The sequence below is a fragment of the Xenopus laevis genome, chromosome 1L (genome assembly GCF_017654675.1).
Source record: "Xenopus laevis strain J_2021 chromosome 1L, Xenopus_laevis_v10.1, whole genome shotgun sequence".
Classification (NCBI taxonomy): Eukaryota; Metazoa; Chordata; class Amphibia; order Anura; family Pipidae; genus Xenopus; species Xenopus laevis.
The window spans coordinates 91,228,374-91,249,159 of record NC_054371.1 but is presented as its reverse complement, the minus strand read 5'-3'; the positions used below and the strand labels follow the sequence as shown (position 1 = coordinate 91,249,159).

The window sequence follows — 20,786 nt, the reverse complement described above, 5'->3', positions numbered from 1 at the left end:
GTCCCCATTTGGGAAGTATGAAGTCGAAGTTTGTTTTTTAAGAGACAGTACTTCGATTATCGAATGGTCGGATAGCCAAACGATTTTTACTTCGAAACATTCAAATCGAAGTTGAATTTAGCCCAGGGGTAGGGAACCTGCGGCTCTAGAGCCTCATGCGGCTCTTCATCCTGCTTGCTGTGGGCTCAGTCTTGCAGCTTTGCCTGTCAGGTCGTATTTACAGCCCTCGCACCTGCTGGTGGCTTCTTGAGTGTGCGACCGCGGTAAGCACACTCAAGAAGCCGCCAGCAGGTGCGAGGGCTGTATAGACGTCCCAGGAGTGGCAAGACTGAGCCACAGCAAGATGATTCATTATGGTCCTTACCGCGGACACACACTCAAGACAAGAGAGGGAAGATCAGCATGGAGCTTCAGAAACAGAAGTCACAATAAACAGATGAGAACACTAGCATTTAATAGGGCTATTCAGTGTTTAATTTATTTCAAAGTAGCCCTGCATATACACAATGCACTTCTGTTTGTTGTATTCTGTTGTTGTAACAGTTAAAATTAAAAAAAGTTTAAAAAAGTTTATAAGCTGTGTTATGTTTTGCGGCTCCAGAATATTTTTCTTTAGTGGGAGAGGGGCAAAATGGATCTTTTGATAGTAAAGGTTGCTGACCCCTGATTTAGCCTATTCGATGGTCAAATTACCCCAAAATTCATTCGAACCATTCACTTGAGCTTAGTTAATCTGCCCCTAAATGTAATTGGGCATGGCCATTCCAAATATATAGCGATGAGCAAAAATTCAATGGGCATTTGTTGTTTTCAAATGTTTTTTTTTCCCCCCCCCCCGCACAAAATGCAATAATTTTGCAAAAACATCCAAGCCTGGCAACAAATTTCACTCATTACAAATATGTAATTTTAACACACTGATTCCTTCAGTAAATGTTTGCTACTATTTGGGGCTATTTCATATAATGTACTAAGTTTGCCCAGGTGCCATAACCTATAGCAACCAATTTTATTACATTTGGGGGCTAATATGGAATATGACAAAACTTTCTGTCCTTTTATATTCAACTGTAAGTGCACATACCATAACCTTTAATGTTGAGGATGCACAAAGAAATAAATACATTTTGAGTACTGTAATGACATATGGTTATTAATCTGAAGCTGCAAAAAAGTGTACACTTCAGAAGGCTTCGATGCACACAGGCAGAAGGACAGAAATTTTTGTTATGTAATCGGTTTGCACTCTGTACTTTTGAGTTTGTACAATCTGTTCTACTCCGTTGCCTGCACCTTCCATAGCCTCCTCCTATGACACAATAATTTATTAGTTTAGCAGCAACCCAACCCTGACCTGCCAGAAAGCCATGGGAACAGCACACTTCGCACACAGTGATGTAAGTGGAGACTGTCTGTCCATGTTTTAGCCATTTTCCACCAAGCAAAATAACATGGCTAGATGACCTAGAATATATAATCCAGTCTCACAGCTCCTGCATCGTGTTAATATATATGTTTTTGAGGTTGGGTGTGAATTAGATCTGCATGTTAGCATGTCACATTGCTTATTATTATAAAATGGAAAAATTCAAAGATTTGCCAGGAACTAGTTTACTTCTTACAGGAAGTTCACTCTAAAATATTAATCTGCCTGTTTAGAATCCATAAACTAATGCAACATATATATTTAAATATACATTGCTTCAATATGTGAAGTTTATCTTTTCAGTTTTTTAAACGTTCAGACAAACTTTGTTTTTTTTTATATATTTATATATTTATTTAGAACATGAGGTACCAGTATACTTTCAGCCCTAAAATAGCACATTTAGAATTAGGTGCAAAACAAGAAAGTTGTGGCTAGTATATCTATGTTGAAGACATTTGATTAGGCAGCTGTACTGCGCCATGACCATTGTGACTCAGCGTGCCATTGATAATCTGAAAGGAAGGGCACGAAATGGTCCTTTTTGGATAGAGAAGTAAAGATACTGTTGATGATCTTCATGAATTGGGATGTGGAGATAGGTGTCCTGTAAACCAATGGACGTGAAGTAATCCCTGTGCTCCACATTTGCAATCAATGATCGAGCAACTACATTGTGAATGATGGGACATGTAGAAATTTGTTTAAATATTTGAGGTCCAACACCAGCTGGAGATAGGGGTCTTTTTTGGGTATCAGAAATAAGGTTAGGTCCATAAATATTTGGACAGACAACTTTTTTTTCTAATTTTGGTTCTGTACATTACCACAATGAATTTTAAATGAAACAACTCAGATGGAGTTAAACTGCAAACTTTCAAATTTAATTCAGTGGGTTGAACAAAAAAATTGCATAAAAATTTGAGGAACTAAAGCCTTTCTTTTTTTTAAAAAAAACAATCACTTCATTTCAGGGACTCAAAAGTAATTGGACAATTGACTCAAAGGCCATCTCATGGGCAGGTGTGGGCAATGTATGTGGTGGCTTGTATGTGGAAGATTTTGCTGTGAACAGACAACATGCGGTCAAAGGAGCTCTCCATGCAGGTGAAACAAGCCATCCTTAAAGGAAAACTATACCCCCCAAACAATGTAGGTCTCTATTAAAAGATACTGAGTAAAACAGCTCATGTGTAAAACCCTGCTTCATGTAAATGAACCATTATCATAATAATATAGTTTTTTAGTAGTATGTGCCATTGGGTAATCATAAATAGAAAATTGCCATTTTAAAAAATAAGGGCCGCCCCCCGAGATCGTAAGATTCACTGTGCACACATACAAACCACATGTAAGGTCACATGAGCCAATTAACAGACAGAGTTCTGCCTTTTGCTTCCTCACTTCTTCCTGTTACAGTTAGTGTTGTAGTATTTCTGGTCAGGTGATCTCTGAGGCAGCACAGATAGAGTCACGAAATGGTGGTTCAAGGCAAGAGATGTAAAAGGGCAATATTTATGTAAATATATGTTCCAGTTTGATAAGATTCTTTAATATGTCATTCAATTTGATATAAACTATCTGTTGCTTAAGTATTCATTTTGGGGGTATAGTTTTCCTTTAAGCTGCAAAAACAGAAAAAACCCATCGAGAAATTGCTACAATATTAGGACTGGCAAAATCTACAGTTTGGTACATCCGGAGAAAGAAAGAAAGCACTGGTGAACTCAGCAACACAAAAAGACCTGGAAGTCCACGGAAGACAACAGTGGTGGATGATTGCAGGATCATTTCCATGGTGAAGAGAAACCCCTTCACAAAAGCCAAACAAGTAAACACCACTCTGCAGGAGGTAGGGGTATTGATATTCAAGTCACATGACTTGGGGCAGCTGGGAAATTGACAAAATGTCTAGCCCCATGTCAGATTTCAAAATTGAATATAAAAAATCTGTTTGCTCTTTTGAGAAATAGATTTCAGTGCAGAATTCTGCTGGAGCAGCACTATTAACTGATTCATTTTGAATATAATTTTTTTTCCCATGACAGTATCCCTTTAATACACACATAAGAAAAGCTGGATGCTGCTCCCATTTTAATGTTTTTTACATAAAACTACAGGAATGAAATAGAAATAAATTATGAATGCATGTAGGCATGCATATAATATGATTACAAAATAATAATGTAAATTTTAATCCTTTAAAGTTTAAGCACCAATACAAAATTACAGATCATGTAGCTTACATAAAAGGAATTTTTTCTTCAATTAAAGTACAAGACATGTGCCATGAAAGCTGCACCAGAAGTCCAGGAAAGATTGCAGGGCAGATTAGGACATCCCTGTACCATACAATAAGTTTATTAAACCCTTTTATTTTAAAGGTAACAGCATTCCTTTAAGAGCAAATCCAAATATTACACCACCAAAAATAATTTTAAAGGGGATGTAAAGATCAAAAAAAGTAAAATTGCTTAGAGTGATCTTCTGAGCACTGATGCAGGAATTGTTGCAAGAAAGAACAACAAAAACCTACATATTTTTTAATTAAAACGACAAGCTCCTGACAGCTGATAAGACAAAGGAGCAGTAAACCATCAGCAGGTAGCTTTTAGTGGTCACTATTGGTTACTGCTCCTGGGCAGACTTTTTGCTTTTTATTACATATGGGGCTTGTATGCTACCCATTTGGTTGTATTTCCTGTGGGACAGGGGTCTTTTTGTTAAGCTAGAAAAACTATATACTTTTTTCAGGGCCTCTAAATAACTCAAAATGTTAAAAGAAAATGTTTCTTAAACATATATAGGGTGAAAATACTAGACAAGTGGCACAGGTAATTGTCCAAGTAAACAGAAAAAAAGCAGCACTGGACTGTCCATTGAGTCTTATTTACTTCAATATTTTTGTTTATTCATTGGAGGGAAGGTCATCTTTAACAAGGATATCTAATGGTTCTTCCACAGATTGAAGATACAACTGGTTAATTCAGCTGTAAAGCTTTTCCATGATCATTTGTCCCCCAATCTCCATCAAGGAAATAAAGAGCAATGCAAAAAAAAACTTTGATGATTTATAAGACAACACAGAAGTTTTGTAACGGTTAAATTTTTCCTAAACATATAGCCAATATGAATGCCTATGAGGTTCATTCCGCCTGTGAATCACTCAATAGTTATTCAGTATGGATTATTTATTTTTGTACCAAAAAATTCTGGCCTTTTCAAATGTCATGGCACGAGTAACCAACAATAAAATAGCAGGCCAGCTGCAAGAGACACAGGCCAAGAAATGTAATTAGCTAAAAGCTATGGTAAATAGGAAAACTTTTTAGCTTTTTGTCATTATAGGCTACTGCCATATGGGGCTGAACATTGGCATGTTGAAATCCACAGACCGTGAATCAGCCCCTATGCTAGCATTAGCCTCCTGCCCTGCCTGCACAACAACTGCGTCTGCCTGGGTGCAAGCACACGTTTGCCTGATTTTCAGTGCCGTGTGGCATTAGGCTTTAGCCACGAGTGGCAATGGGGAAAGGCTAACAAGAACACCAAGCAGAGGAAAAAAAATGCCTTTATTTGAAAGCAATAAGTGAAAGATTAGGTCTAGGCTATGTCAACTGTCAACATAAGTTGTTGCCACTCTATGAGGCCAGGAGTGTGGTTGCAGATTCAGCTTTTAATATAGGTTATGGCTACACTGAGTTAATTCTCAGCCTACAGATAAACAGAAGAGAATAAGCACCTTTACTCTATCAGCACTCTTCTGTGTCTGGAACCACTGTATCAGCCCGGGTGCAGGCACATGGAGCGGATTTTGGTGATGAAATGCATACTTAAGCGTCTTAGTGTCAAAATCTGCTGTGTGCCTGCACCCTGGACGAAGCCGCAGTTCCAGATGCAGGCACAGAATGGACTTCATTCAAGCGAAGGGCTGATTCTCGGCATATGTGTGGCTGCAGCCTTAAATTAATTACTGATCTTGTACGTTTTTCTTACTATCTACCTGAATATTTAAGTTATTTAAACAGCAGTCCATTTTGTAACATCTGACTCTGAACATTTCTATTTAGATATTTCTATGTACTGCTTATATGTGAAATACGTGTGCTTTTTAAAATAGAAAAGTGAGAACAGTTCCCTTATGTGACTAGTAACATTTCTCCAGCTCTCCCTGTCATGTCATTTAGGGTCAAAAGCAGACCACATTTCTTGATGCATTTTTGGACTTAATTACACATTATCACTCTGTGTAGCAATCAGTTCTAAAAGCTGTAATGAAGTGAACTATTTATTGAGCTTTAACTTAGAAAAATAAACAATAACACACATGGATAATATCTGCAGATTCCAAAAGAATGTCATTTGGAAAAAAATATATGTTTACCTTTATAACAACACAGGGAAAAAAGTTGTGTGTACACTTAAAACCTTGATTATGCCTATCCCACCTGCTGTCAACCATTCTCCCTAACAAAGCTGTTTCTCCTGTGCTCCCTCCCCAAAGCATGCACGTGCAAATCCTCTACCTGCTCCCAGTGCCTATATTATAGATGAAGCTGGGCGACATTCTGCCCCTAAAAATGTGCTGCCCTAGGCCCGCCTGTTTTGCACATGTCAGATAACAAAACAGCAATATATTCTCAGACTGCAAGGCTTCAAATTATAGAAATATGAAAGTTTAGAACAAGCATAAACTACAAAACCTATTTGGCAGGACTTACATCAAATGTTTCAGAAGGATTTTCCAACTTCGATAATTTCTCATCTGTAAGGTTTCCATAAGACTCTTCATAATAGTCTTCTTGCAAAGGTTTTATATATGGAGACTCACTAAGAACCTGATCTTGTCCATCCATTGGGCGCACATAAGCTGTAGGTTTTTGAGGCATAGCACTAGCTTTTGAAGACATGGATGATGGAAAGGTTTGAGTGGCAGTTATCAGATTTGTAACAGATGCAGGACCATCCCTGTTCCCTGTGTCATTGTGGACTGGAGTAGCATGGCGGTAAGCTTTATCCTCGGTCTCGTCAGTTTGTGGCTTGGAATCAGTTTGTTGGGTGGAATGTAATGGGGACAAGGGCTTGATGGGAGAAGACAAGGAGGAAAGAAGAGGAGAAAGGGCAGAAATCGAGGAAGGAGAGGACGATTGTTCAGTACAGTCATATTCCTTAAGTCTCTTACCATTCTTATTCTTTGTCTTGGTTCTGCTGCGCTGCTCAAAAGGTATGAGATCCTGTGTGTGACTTCGAACTGAACTGTGGCTTTTAATTAGCTGCCAAGAAGGGATGTCATTGTCTGTTTGAGGCCTTTGGTGGTGTCTAGAAGATACAGCAGTAGAGGAAATAGGAGGCCCTACTCTCTGTCGCTCAGTCTTCTGCAGTGTGGAAACCGCTACACCACTTTTGGAAATATCAGATATATGTATATTGCCGTTTGCACCAATTGGCTCCTCTACTTCTTCATAATTACCAAGCATGCTTTGAATTCGACTTGATAACTCATCTCCTTTGCTTGTCTAAAGATAAAATTACATAAATCAATAATTTAGGGGTTAAAAAAACACAATTATAATTATTAATTTAATCCACAGAAACACTGCTTCAAGAACAATTAAATTAGGTTTGCTGAAGCTATTGTGATGCATCCCAAGCAAATACTAAACAACAAAATGTGTTAAACATTCTGACTGCCAGGCAACAATCAAGACTGAAATGCAAATAGAAACTCCCGCATACTAGGCGCTGAACCAGGAAACGATGCGAGGACACAGGTGTTGTGTAGAAAAGTCGGCTTTATTTAAACAAACATACAGGGGGAATCTTGCAGTGGATGTGCTGTGCTGACTTACGCGTTTCGTACCGTGTAACCCTCAGAGAGACTCTGAGGAAGTGCCGGGTAACACGGCAAGAAATGCGCAAGTCAGCACAGCACATCAACCGCAAGATTCCCCCTGTGTGTTTGTTTTAATAAAGCCAACTTTTCTTCACGCCTGTGTCCTCGCATCGTTTCCTGGTTCAGCGCCTAGCATGCGGGAGTTTCTCTTTGCATTTCGGATTTACCGGCGCGGAGTGGCTGGCTTCTCGATAAGGCATCGGCTGGGAAGACACAGTTGAACTGGATGAGCTCCGATGCGATCCGCATCATTTCAATTTACCTTATTAAACAATCAAGACTGCGTGTTAAAGCACAGTTGCACTTTGTGTCCACCGCCCCTTCATTCATGGAAGGGCTAAAAGCTGATCATACAATACTTTCTACAGGTATGAGACCTGTTATCCAGAATGCTCAGGACCTGGGGTATTCCGGATAATGGATGTCCATACCTTAGGTCTACTATAAAATCATTTAAACATTAAACAAACTCAATAGGCTGCTTTTGCCTCCAATAAGGATTGATTTTATCTGAGTTGGGATCAAGTACAAGCTACTGTTTAATTATTACAGAGAAAAACTAAATAATTTTTAAAAATTTGGATTATTTGATTATAATGGAGTCTATGGGAGACTGCCTTTCCGTATAATGGGTTTCCGAATAACAGATCCCATACCTGTACTAGGGGTATGGCAATGATAATAACCATTATGCTTACATTTAAATATCTGTAAACAATTAATATTAAGATGTCAAAGAGGACTTGTGCCTCACTAAAAGGGAAGATTTTTTTACACTATCAAGTACATATTTGTATATTTGTGAAACAGAGACCTCTGCTTACATCTGTAGCATAATTGTTTTATGATACCACTATATAATTGCTTTGAACGTAATGTAAAATTCCCAAGCACCATCTATTTGAGGTCACTTCTGGTGCTAGTTTAGTTTAAAAAGCATATAAAGGTTTCTTCAGGGAGGCAAACAGTATTGCATTATTCTTGCAAATATTTGAACATTTCTATGCAAAGAAGTAATGCTCTGTAAATACCTTCACAAGATGCACCAGGCTTGTAAAGGGAGTTTATTTTTTCACTCCAAACCAGGGGTCAGCAACCTTTATTATCAAAAGAGCCATTTTGCCCCCTCTTCCACTAAAGAAAAATAGTCTGGAGCCGCAAAAAATAGCACAGCTTATAAACTTTTAAAAGTTTTAACCTTTTTTTAATTACAACTGTTACAACAACAGAATACAACAAACAGAAGTGCAGTGTGTATGTGAAGGCCTACTTTGAAATAAATTAAACACTGAATAGCCATGTTAAATGTTAGTGTTCCCAACTGTTTAATGTGACTTCTGTTTCTGAAGCTCCATGCTGATCTTCCCTCTCTTGTCTTGAGTGTGTGACCACGGTAAGGTCCATGATGAATCATCTTGCTGAGGCTCAGTCTTGCCTGTCACTCCTGGGATGTCTATACAGCCCTCACAACTGCTGGCGGCTTCCTGAGTGTGCGATCGCGGTAAGCTAACCATTAGCTTACCGCAGTCGCACGCTCAAGAAGCCGCCAGCAGGTGCGAGGGCTGTATAGACGAAATGACAGGCAAAGCTACAACACCGAGCTGCAGCAAGCAGGATGAAGAGCCGCATGAGGCTCCGGAGCCGCGGGTTGCCTACCCCTGCTCCAAACTATTGTTTCATATAACACAGTAATAGATAACAATTTTAATGAATTCATTTGATGCATCAATTCCTTTTCTAGGACAGCTTTTAAATCCACACCATCATTAGTCATTTTAGCTTTGCTAAATCAGCATTATTAGTGTCTACCTTGTAGGGTTCGGGAAACAGGGGAGCACAGTCAATGAAAGTTTCCTTCTCCTGATGAACTTCTTGATTTCGTCTTTCTCGTTCTCTGAGTCGAAGCAGATTCCTTTCTTCATTGTACAAGCTGCAAATAAAAAAATCAAAACATATATGTTGATTAAGGCAGTTTTTTCATCGACAAAGGATAGATTATTGAAGTAGTCCTGTACCACAAGAGCAATTCAAATATAAGATGATTCTTGCTTTAAGGAATAGTCGTATTTATATAAACCATGCATCTAATTAAATATTATTTGGTTTAAGCTCCTCGCACTCTGCTGTGTGCTTTGAAAGGGACAGATTTTCAGTAGTTATAATGCATTCCTTGCGTGTTTTTTGACTTTATAATTAATTCATGTTAAAAGTTACATTGCACTGTAGAACTGAACCTTTAATGTGCTGTTCTCCTCCACAGAGATGCAGATCTGAGTGTGCAGGGAGGTAATCATCACAGGCAGATTCAGGGAGATTAGTCACCCCGTGACAAATCCCCTCTTCTTCAGAGCGACTAATCTCCCCAAACTGCCTCCCCTGCATTCGCACCGGCTAAAATGTTTCCTCGTGAGGCAATTCTGGGCGACTTCAAAAAACAAATCGCTCCTAGTGCCATCTTGCCGTCGATTTACATTTTAGCCGACGGGAAAGCAGGGGAGGCAGTTCGGGGAGATTGGTTGCCCCAAAGAAGAGGAGATTTGTCGCCGGGCGACTAATCTCCCCAAATCTGCCTGTGTGTCCTGACCCTAAACGAACAGTTCCGTGAAAAAATAAAAACTGGGTAAATAGATAGGATGTGGAAAATAAAAATAATTTTTAATATAATTAGCCAAAAATGTACGGTGATCTATAAAGGCTGGAGTGACTGGATGTCTAACATAAAAGAACATAACACTACTTCCTGCTTTTCAGCTCTCACGTCAGTGACTTGAAAGGGGTCCACATGGGACATAACTGTTGCAATTGATCCTTAGCTTTCAGGTCAGATTCAAAAGCAACAATTATGACCCATATGCCCCCCTCCCTCAAATCACTGATTGGTTGCTGACTGATAACATCAGTGGAAACCAAGAGAGCTGCAAAACAGGAAATAGTGTTCTGGCTATTATGTTAGACATTCAGTCACTCCAGCATTTCATTTTTGGCTAACTATATTACAAATATTTTTTATTTCACACAGCCTATCGATTTATCTAGTTTTTATTTTTACACTGAACAATTCCTTTAAAGAGAGTGGTTATCTGACAGCTTTGGTTCAGAACAGTGATACTCAGGTCGGGAAAATCTCAACCCACAACAGCCCGTCCCACGCCCGCCTGTGGCTTCCTTCTTCCTTTAACAGACCCGCCAATGATGTCACAAAAGGGGAGTGGTAGGCAGGCATGTTCCTATAAAACTGGAAGCCGGCAGTCTAAGGTCGCAGGTAGGATTGCCACCCAGCCAATAAAACACCTGCCAAGCTAAAACTTAACGTTTCTCTGACTTCTGGCCATCGCGCAATGTGGCCCCAACCCCTTTTATGTCACAGCGCGTCCTGCGCCATTTACATCACAGCCCGCTCCTTTTGTTCCCGCCCCCACCTTCGAGCGGTAGAAATTTTATGAAAAGGTGGCAACCCTAGTTGCAGGTGGGGAGAGCAGGCAGAAGAGCTCAACCCGAACCCACAAATGGTGCAGCGAGGCTGGACCAAACCAACTAGACCAGCAGGTAAACCCACACATCACTAGTTCATTAATGTCATGGTTTTTCAAGAAATTAAATATATTTTATTATGATTTTCTACGAAGGAACAGGAGTTATAAACGCAAGCATCTGCGCTCCATGCTTGCAACTATTTATAGAATGTTAGTTCTATATTTAAACCACCGCAAGCTTTCACATCTGTTTGATTACACTACAACACTATTTTGTGCTTTGCATGTTTGGTTTGGTTTCTACTGATTGGTTACCAAACAGTAACCAATCAGTAACTTGATGGGGGCCACATGGTTCATAACTGTTGCTTTTGAATCTGAGCTGCATGCAAAGGATCAATTTCAAACTCACTGAACAGTCATGTCACATGTGCCCCCCCCCCTTATAGTCACTGACTAACTCAGAGTTAGAGATCTGAAAAGCAGGATGTAGTGTTCTGGCTATTGTTACACATCCAATCACTCCAGCCTTTATACATTACAATTTGGCTAGCTATTTTTACATTGAATTGTTCCTTTAAAGGAATAGTTCAGGAATAGACAGGCTGTGCAAAATAAAAAATGTTTCTAATATAGTTAGTTAGCCAAAAATGTAATGTATAAAGGCTGGAGTGATTTGATGTATAGTAAGTCAGTCAGAGCACTACTTCCTGCTTTTCAGCTCTCTTGGTTTACACTGACTGGTTACCCTGGCTACCAGGCAATAACCAATCAGAGACTTGAGGGGGGGCACATGGGTCATATCTGTTGCTTTTGAATCTGAGCTGAATGCTGAGGGTCAATTACAAACTCACTAAACAGAAATGTACCATGTGGCCCCCCTTCAAGTCGCTGACTAACTCAGAGTTATAGAGCTGAAAAGCAGGAAGTTGGATTCTGGCTGTTTTATTAGACATCTGTTCACTCCAGCCTTTATACATTACATTTTTGGCTAACTAACTATAGTAGAAACATTTTTTATTTTGTACAGCCTATCCATTTACCCAGTTTTTATTTTCACACTGAACTATTCCTTTAATAGTTCACATTTATCACCAAAAAACAGCTATGTTTGTTTGCATTGACGTGTTTGCTTTTTCTGTTCCATTTATCACAAGCTAGTTTACAGTGCTGTATGCCAGACTGCTTTATGTTTTCTCAGCTGTGTAGGCATATCAGGGAACAAGGACACATGTTGTGTGACAAGGTACCCTAAATGTAATTACTATTTAAAGGAATTGTTCACTTGTAACTTAATTTTTAGAATGATGTAGAGAAGGGGTCTCCAAACTTTTATACCTGTGAGTCACATTCAAATGTAAAAAGAGTTGAGGAGCACAAGCATTAAAAAAATTCCTGCTCTGCCAAATAAGGGCTATGATTTGGTGGGTCCTATGTGAACTGACAGCATATATGAGGCTCTGTGTGAGTACACCTGTTTTTTATCCAACCAATACTTGCCTCCAAGCCAAGATTTAAAAATAAGCACCTGCTTTGATACCACTGAGATCAACATCCAAGGGGTTGGTTAGTAACATGTTGCTCATGAGCCAATGGCTGGGGAGGTAGAGAGTGATATTCTGAGACATTTTGCAATTGATTTTCATTTGTTATTATTTGTGATTTTTCTTCAGTTATTTAGCTTTTTATTCAACAATTCTTTAATTTGCAATTTAAGCAATCTGATTGCTGGGATCCTAACTACCCTAGCAACCATGCGATAATTTGAATAAGAGACTAGAATATGAATAGAAAAGGGCCTGAATGGAAAGATGAGTAATACAAGGTAGCCATAACAATAAATGTGCGGACTTACAGACATTTGTTTAAGAAGGGGGTCAGTGACCACCATTTAAAAGTTGAGTCAGAAGAAGAAAGAAAATAATGATATTCATGAACAAAGAGAAACTATTTGCCAGATCTCTGAGGGGCAAATTTATCAATGTTCAAATTCGAGTTTTTACCATGATTTGAGGTTTTTTTCGCCTAAATTCACAAATTAAAATGGTTTCTGAAACTCAAATGTTTGAGATTTACATTGAATGTAAAATGTAAGCTTCTAAACGCTGTCGAGTTCTTGTACAAGTCAATGGGAGTTGTCCTTGGCAAAATTTGCTTTTTCAATTTAGTTTTTTTCAAATTTTTTTTAAGTTGGTTAGACTCATTTTAAATAATAAATAAAAGACAATTTTGCTGTGCACATTTTACTCTTCCATGTTTTCGAGACTCAAATTTTTAGAAAAAAAAAAGCACACATTTGAGTCTGGTGAATTTGAGTTTTAATTTGAAAAATTGTTGTGACAAACATGAGCAGAGGCCTATACAAGTACACCAAACATGTTTGGACATTTTAGCTATGAAGGTCTTAAAGGAACAGCAACACCAAAAAATGAAAAAGTTTTAAAGTAATAAAAATATGAGTAAGAATATATGATGTACTGTTTCCATGTACTGGTAAAACGGATTCTGAAACACTATTATAGTTCATATAAACAAGCTGCTGTTTAACAAATGGTGGAAATTGAAAAAAGGCTATACGGCACAGGTTAATTAGAAAACCGATAAAACCATTATTATTTTACAGAGCTTATCTGCTATCTACTCTGTAACCTGAGGCTTTTCTCCTTTGAATGGCTGTCCCCATTGCTACACAGCAGCTTATTTATATAAACTATAGTAGTGTTTATGAAGGAAGCAAACACAGCAGTTTAACCAATGCAGGGCAACATGCATTACATTTTTATTACTTTAAAACACTTTCATTTTTTGATGTTACTGTTCCTTTAACTCTCTGTCTCTTAAAGGACCAGTAACATCCAAAAAAAATGTGTTTGTATATAACAAAAAAAAAACACCAAGAAATATTTAACTTTAAAATCGCAAAGCCTTTATTAGGAAATAACTTACCGAAACTCCACTTCTGCTCCTCTTCAGAAGAGGCGACAGGGCAATGATCCATTGCGCAGCGCTGGATTTCTCCTCCCGGGCTATCACCCATATTCTACTTACAGCATTTAAAGGAGCGTTGGCGAGCAACAAGGGACACCATGCCATCCGAGGCACTGTGACACCAACTAGCCATTGGTAGAGCCACTCCAAGCAGCACAGGAGTTAGTGAACCAGGAGTCCAACAGCAGCAGTAGCACCGGCAGTGCAGGAGGAGGTAGCACCATCGGTTCAGCCTCGGCTCCCACATGCAGGCTGCACGTTCTCCCATGCCTTCTATCGGCAGTGTCTGGAGGGGCGCCGGAGCCCCGGTGGATTCTATCCAGCTGTGGTGCCCGGTCCTCCCTAAGCCAGCAGGCCCATCACTAGTGCACCATTCAGCCTTTCTGTGGCCGCACTGCCGCAAGCTTGGGGCATATGAAATTATCCAATTCACTGGCTCTCATTGCAGGTCTCTATCAGCGCCACTACAAACACCATGCGCTACTGCTGCGACTCTCTTATTGCTCTTATTGAATCATTCATTCTGGGCCTCAATCTCTCACTGCTCTAAAGAATACTTGCTAGTAAGTTATTGATAGCAATAACATTTCACATGGCTCTATGCACCCTTACAATCCACGCATTGTTGGCAGCGGTTCAGCCTCAAAAAGCCTGAATGGTGCACTAGTGATGGGCCTGCTGGCTTAGGGAAGACCGGGCACCGCAGCTGGAGAGAATACACAGGGTTCCAGCGCCCCTGCAGACACTGGTGACAGAAAGCACGGGAGAATGTAAAGCCTGCAGGGGGGAGCCGAGGCCGAACCGATGGTGAAACCTCCTCCTGCGCTGCCGGCGCTACTGCTGCTGTTGGACACCTGGTTCTCTTACTCCTGTGCTGCTACTGCTTGGAGTGGTCCTACCAATGGCTAGTTGGTGTCACAGTGCCTCGGACAGCTTAGTGTCCCTTGTTGCTCGCCCACGCTCCTTCAAATGCTGTCAGGAGAATAAGGGCTGATAGCCAGGGAGGAGAAATCCAGCTGTGCACGATGGATCCTCGCCCTGCCGCCTTTTCTGAAGAGGAGCAGAAGTGGAGTTTCAGTGAGTTATTTCTTAATAAAAGCTTTGCGATTTTAAAGTTAAATATGCCTTGGTGTTTTTTTTTTTGTTATATACAAACTAAAAATGTTTTTTAAAAAAAGTGATGTTACTGGTCCTTTAACTTGTTTTTGCCAGGTAATCAGGGGGCCGGTTATCTTTAGAATAGTGCTCCAGTTTTAGAAACGGAGGCCAGCATCACAACTGCCTCAAATGTCAGATGCAATATGTGGGGTGCACGACTAGAAAATTGAAAGAAAGGGCAAGGGAACATATGAGTCAGATAAAAAATCCACGAACAGCAGAGGAGAGTAATATCACTAGACACTTTACTGTCTGTAATGGGGGAGATTTAGAATTCTTCTCCATTCAAGGAATTGAAAGAGTTAGATTGGGAGTGAGAGGGGGTGATCAATTGAGTCTATTGGAAAGGAGAAAGGTGTTTTGGATTTTCCATTTGGGAACACATCTGCCCCTAGGTCTCAATTATGAGTTTGATGTCACCTGTTATATTTGAAGAGGTTAAGTAGAACACTTGCTTTAAGTATCTAAAACATCTCCGCTGGAAATCTCTAACAGGGAGAACTAGTGACAGCTTTTATTATTAATAACTTGTGCAAAGAAGTGTTTATAAATTACTTTGGTATTATACTGTTTTAATGTGATACGTTTTATACTGCCTTTATGAACATTGATAACTTTGAAATACTATTTGAATTTACAATTTGAGATACATAGAATAGGATACGAACATCCCACAGAGGTAAATTTTGGGAACATATTGAAAAAGTAGGGTTAATCCCTCTTAACTTTTGATTGGTTTTAAAGAAAATGGGAGGGATTAATAGGGTTTAAATGCTGCATAGGATATGCTGTTTACAGACACACCCATGACTAAGCGCCGGAGGGTGTGAAACACGTAAGGTTGGCCTTGTGGGGTCAGTATGTATCTGAATTATTAATGTGAATCTAAATAAAATGTTTTTTTAACTGGAGAAAAAAAGCCTTGGGACAGTTATCTTTTGATAAAGGAATTTTTTGTATATGATTGCATGTGAACTGGGGCGAGTCCCTTAGGCTTCAATCAAGGTAGAAACCCCCAATTGATGAATACAGCATAACAACTGGCCAGATCCATTGTGTTCAACTGTTCCCTGATAGCTTGTATCTGCTTAGCTCTCCGTTTTGTAGGGTTTTACTTGTTGAGAGTCATCAGGGACACCAGTTGAGTGCAAAGGTCTCTCCTGGTCTGTGCCCCTTGTCTGTTGAGCTTGACATTTTGCTGTATTATTCGTCCCAGAATGTGCACACCATTTAGAGGTATAATTTTCTTTAAAATATCCCTGTACTCCTTTGTGCAGAACCGGATTAAATTCTAGGTCTGCTCAAAGTGCTGGTACCAACTTCCAACAGGTCTTTTCCCTTGTGCAACTGTAATAATTTAGCTCCAGAATCACAGATCTGTGTTTAGTCTATAAGATTGGGCTAATGGAAATACTGGAGGAGAAGGGTAGCATTGAAGAGGCATGTATGTATCTTGGAATATTCCTTAAGGGGGTATAGTATGAATAATCTCCGGCTGTAGGGTAAGGGCAAAGACACACGTGGAGATTAGTAAACTTTTCCAGGCTATCATTCTGAAAAAAGGAAAAGACGCCAGCGTTTTTTGGGAAAATTTGCCTGGCGATAGAGTGCAAATGAGCACCTGTCTCTTTCACTAGCGAAGTTACATGTGTGCGTCTGGTAGTAAATCGGCAAAGTGCCTGAAAGTGGTAACGCTGGTAAATCGTTGCCAGCAATACTGACGTCGCCCTTTAGTAATTCTCCCCCCAAGTGTCACGCTGCCGGCGATTTAGATTCTAGCGGGTTGGAAGGCAGCAGGGTATAGAACATTTTTAACATTACAGATCAATATAAGAGCTCTCCCTTTCGAATCACACCATTCATCTATAACAGGTTATGGTCATTTTTAGCAATATGCTTTTTTGCCTGGGGCAGAAGCCACTCTGACCATTGGAGTAGGAGTGGAGTTCTGAAGGCACATTGGGTCCCCTTTTCTAAAGAGGGTTTCTTGTACCCATATTAAGTCAGGTTTTTGTATGCAGGTTTGGAACTTTAATAGTAAAAATTTAGCCCCTTATCATTAATTATGAGACATTTCATTGTATGATTCAAAGTATGCATTTGGACTTGTGGTTTGAACCAAACCCCCAATTCCCTCAAATATACATGGATGTAACAGATACGCATCAAAAATACTAATATAAGTTCATGCTGTTGCTCAGCATTCTCGTTGGGATGACAAGTTTGAGTTTAGTACAAAGGGGGTTAATAAAGTAAGAATGGGTGGACATCAGGGGTGGCATGCTCATTAATGTACATATGTGTTCCTTTAAAATGCACTTACGTTGCTTCACACCATTAAAGAAGTGTAAACTTAAAAATAACATTTTGCCCTTATAAAAGAAAACTGAATTCTAAGCAACTTCCCAATATACATTTATTACAGATTAATTTGATAAAACATTTTAAACTTTTAAATGTAATTGGTACTGAAAGCAATACTGTATCCGTCACTTGCTTTTCTCTGCATGGCTTGTTCCGACTTTTGAAATGAAATAGCCGCTGGATTGTAAGGCATAGTGGAAATTGGAGTCTTGACTGGAGGAGAGCTGGCTTTTATAACTTTGTTTAAATAGTTCGAACCAGCAATAAAAGCAGAGAATAGAATGGCAGATATTGCATTCAATAGCTATTACACGTAAGGTGGCAGCTTATTGGGCAGTGTAGGTCCCTCCATCAGACTGCCCCGTTCAATATCTTGCCAAAAATCTGGCAGATGTCTTTCTGCCAGGTTTAAAAAAGTGGGTTGATGATTATGTTGTCATTATCACTGTGGATGCTAGAATAATTCAGATCCAAAATGGGGAGGGGGCAAGTGCACAATGAAATTGCTGAAGAATGTGTGTATTGGCCCTCAGTAACTCTCTTTGGGGTAGTGACACACCAGAAGATTTGTCACCCATGATTTTTTATGTGTGCATGTGGATGACAAATCTGCCGAAATTGCCAATAATTTAAATCACTGTCGGTAAGCCCAATTTATTGCTAGAAATGTTGGGTGATTTAGCGATCTGTTGGGCATACCCCCAGCGATTTTAATTATTGGCAATTGAGAGTTATTTTCAGGTGATTTGTGGCCGGCAGCCACAAATAAAAAATTGCGGGCAACAAGTCTTTCGGTGTGCCACTACCCTTAAGGTAGCTCAGTACGTCAGATTATGCTTCTCTGTAAATACTGTGTGCCCCATCTAAATGAAATATCCCCCCTCCTCCTCTTTTTTACTCAGCGCCTCTCCTGCAGGTTATACTACACACTGCTTTCTTCCAAGAGCACACAGCTTGGCAGAAGGTGGAGGCAGTAGACGATGGTAACTTAGCAGCAAGAGGAGGTGGTGGGTGTGACAAGACAATAGTGTACATGTGTCTTTAACTTATAAAAAAAAACATGCATTTTGAATGATATCAGCCTATGACTAAGTGACTAAGGCACAAAAAAATTTTTTCCATGTGACGTCCGGTTTGCCCCAACTCATATTTGAATATTTCTTGTATTAACCCTGGTGGCCTTTGTTCTGTTTGTAAGTGCAAGAAAATCTGGATTCCTCTATATTTATTTTCATACAACAGCAACACCTTTACTCTTCCACTTAGTAAAGGTCCATCCTGGGTGAGAGAGTCCAACATGACCCGTGATCTATCTTAACTAGCTGGGAAGGCCTGTTTTAGCCTAGATAAAATATTGAGGGCCCCCAGTGCAGCCTATTTACTGGCCATTATTTTCAGACAAGCCTATACAAGGGGAAAAAAAGTGTAATCAAGCAAACAGGTAAATCACAACATCTGCTGATTTGGAAATAACTTTAAATGTATTCAGGGCATTTATGGCCATATAAAATTGCAAAGACTTCTCTATTATCAAGGGTTGTGATTAGCCCAAATATGCATTGTTTTTCTTTAGCACATACCCTTGTTACAGTGAAATTATTTAAGAAAATGGAATTTCCTTGAGAGAACAGAATTGACTTTGAATTTCCATATCATTTAGATTTTTCCTTATGCTTACAATTCCTTAGTTCACACAAGAAGCTTGAGACAATTTAATAGGAACCAAGCGACAGTATTTACAAAGATATGATTGTACTCCCTCAAGGAAAGGTCTTAATTAGCAATCCCACAATGTAAGCAACAGATGTTGAAGAAAAGTTCCCCCAGAGAGTGTGGAAAATCCAGATATCATTACAAAGGTAGCTTACCTTCAAAATGATCATATTTAAGATCTGCAGTAAACTATGTGGAAAGCACTGAACAGCTTATATAAATTATGGACATTTGCTTTGCAGTTCCGATATGCAGCAAATGCAAACCATTTATTATTATTATTATTATTATTATTAATAAACATTTTTAAAGAACCAACATATTTCATTGAACGGTCTAACAAAAGAGTGTATGAGTCAAACAATATGAATGCCGATTGATATACAGTAATACTGTAGGTAACAAGAGAAATCATTTTAATCGCCTTTCTACATAATTTTATGCAAAAACATGATTTGAGTGTTTTCCCTTTAGTGATACTCAGCACCCACTATGGCAAAGAATCCTTTTCTAACATGTAATTCCAAGTTTTCATCATATTTAAGTGGTATATTATTTTTGTTATATACAAGATTAAATAAATCAAGTGATACATGCAACAGCCATAAGCACAGATGGTAAAGAATGGAATCATTAAGCATTGTTTAGAAGAATATAATTTACAGATAATCGGGGACCGCTCTTGCCATGATTCAAAGTAAAAGTCCTGCTTGAGGGGGCGTGGCTTGGAGCGGCATGTGAATAGACGTGAGTTAGTGCAGCTCCGGTGATCGGTCTCATTATCCCTGATTTTATCCTGAACGAACAGCAGAATCACGGCAGCAGAGGCAACCCCTACCGACGGACTACCCCTAAGAACACTGATGGGGCAAAATCGGGCAGTAAAGAGAGCCTCGGAGGCTGCATCGAAGCTTGAAAAGTATGCGCGGGAGAATCTCTCTGATCAAAATGGCGCTAGAGAGCAGTCTCCCGGGCCGGATGCAAGGGAAGGCCAAAGCCACGCAGATGGTAGTTCGCAAGAACCGACCCTAGCAGACCTGCTGGCTGAAATCAGAGCATCAACGGAATCTAGCAACAGCCTTATCTGCTCCAAGACGGAGGAAATCAAAGTTGACCTCTCTATTATTAAGCTTGATCTGCAAAAGGTGCGGGAACGGACGGCGGCCTTGGAACAAAGGGTGAGCTCTGTGGAGGACTTATGTCATCCCCTGCCTGAGCGTATTCAGCACCTACAACAAGCGGTGGTCGCATGCACCTCCAAGTCGGATGACTTGGAAAACAGGTTGCGACGCAACAACCTTCGATTTATTGGTTTCCCTGAAAAGGCTGAAGGCAATTCCCCAGAGAACTTTCTGGAAGCCTGGCTTATAGATCAATTTGGGCGAAACAACTTCTCCACAATGTTTGCCATCGAGAGGGCCCACAGGATCCCCACCAGAGCCCCGATACCGGGGGCCCCACCGCGCCCTTTGATTGCGCGCCTTCTCAACGCCAGGGATCGTGACGGTGTTCTGACGATGGCAAGGAAGCGGGACGCCCTCAACTTCCAAGATGCACGGATTTCGGTGTTTGGAGACTTCTCTGCGGAGGTCCAGCGCCAAAGAGCGAAGTTCCTTGATGGGAAGCGGAGGCTACGTGACCTCAATCTGCAATATGCGATGTTATATCCCGCCAGGCTACGAGTCATCGCAGAAGGCCAGACCCGTTTTTTCACATCGCCCACTGAGCTGAGTGCCTGGCTGGATACCCAGCAGAACCGGGCATGAAACAC

General features: G+C 40.0%; 1 protein-coding gene across 2 annotated transcripts in view; it reads right to left on the bottom strand.

Moving 5' to 3' along the window:
* The window catches only part of aff1.L (AF4/FMR2 family member 1 L homeolog), a 107,115-nt gene that overhangs the window by 72,725 nt on the left and 13,604 nt on the right, over positions 1–20,786 (bottom strand). For both annotated transcript variants that reach the window (XM_018253237.2, XM_018253226.2), the window contains exons 2-3: positions 9,129–9,249; positions 6,148–6,942 (exon numbers count right to left, since the gene is read on the bottom strand). In XM_018253237.2, the coding sequence (XP_018108726.1) occupies positions 6,148–6,942; positions 9,129–9,249 (916 nt within the window). The remainder of the gene's footprint in view (positions 1–6,147; positions 6,943–9,128; positions 9,250–20,786) is intronic.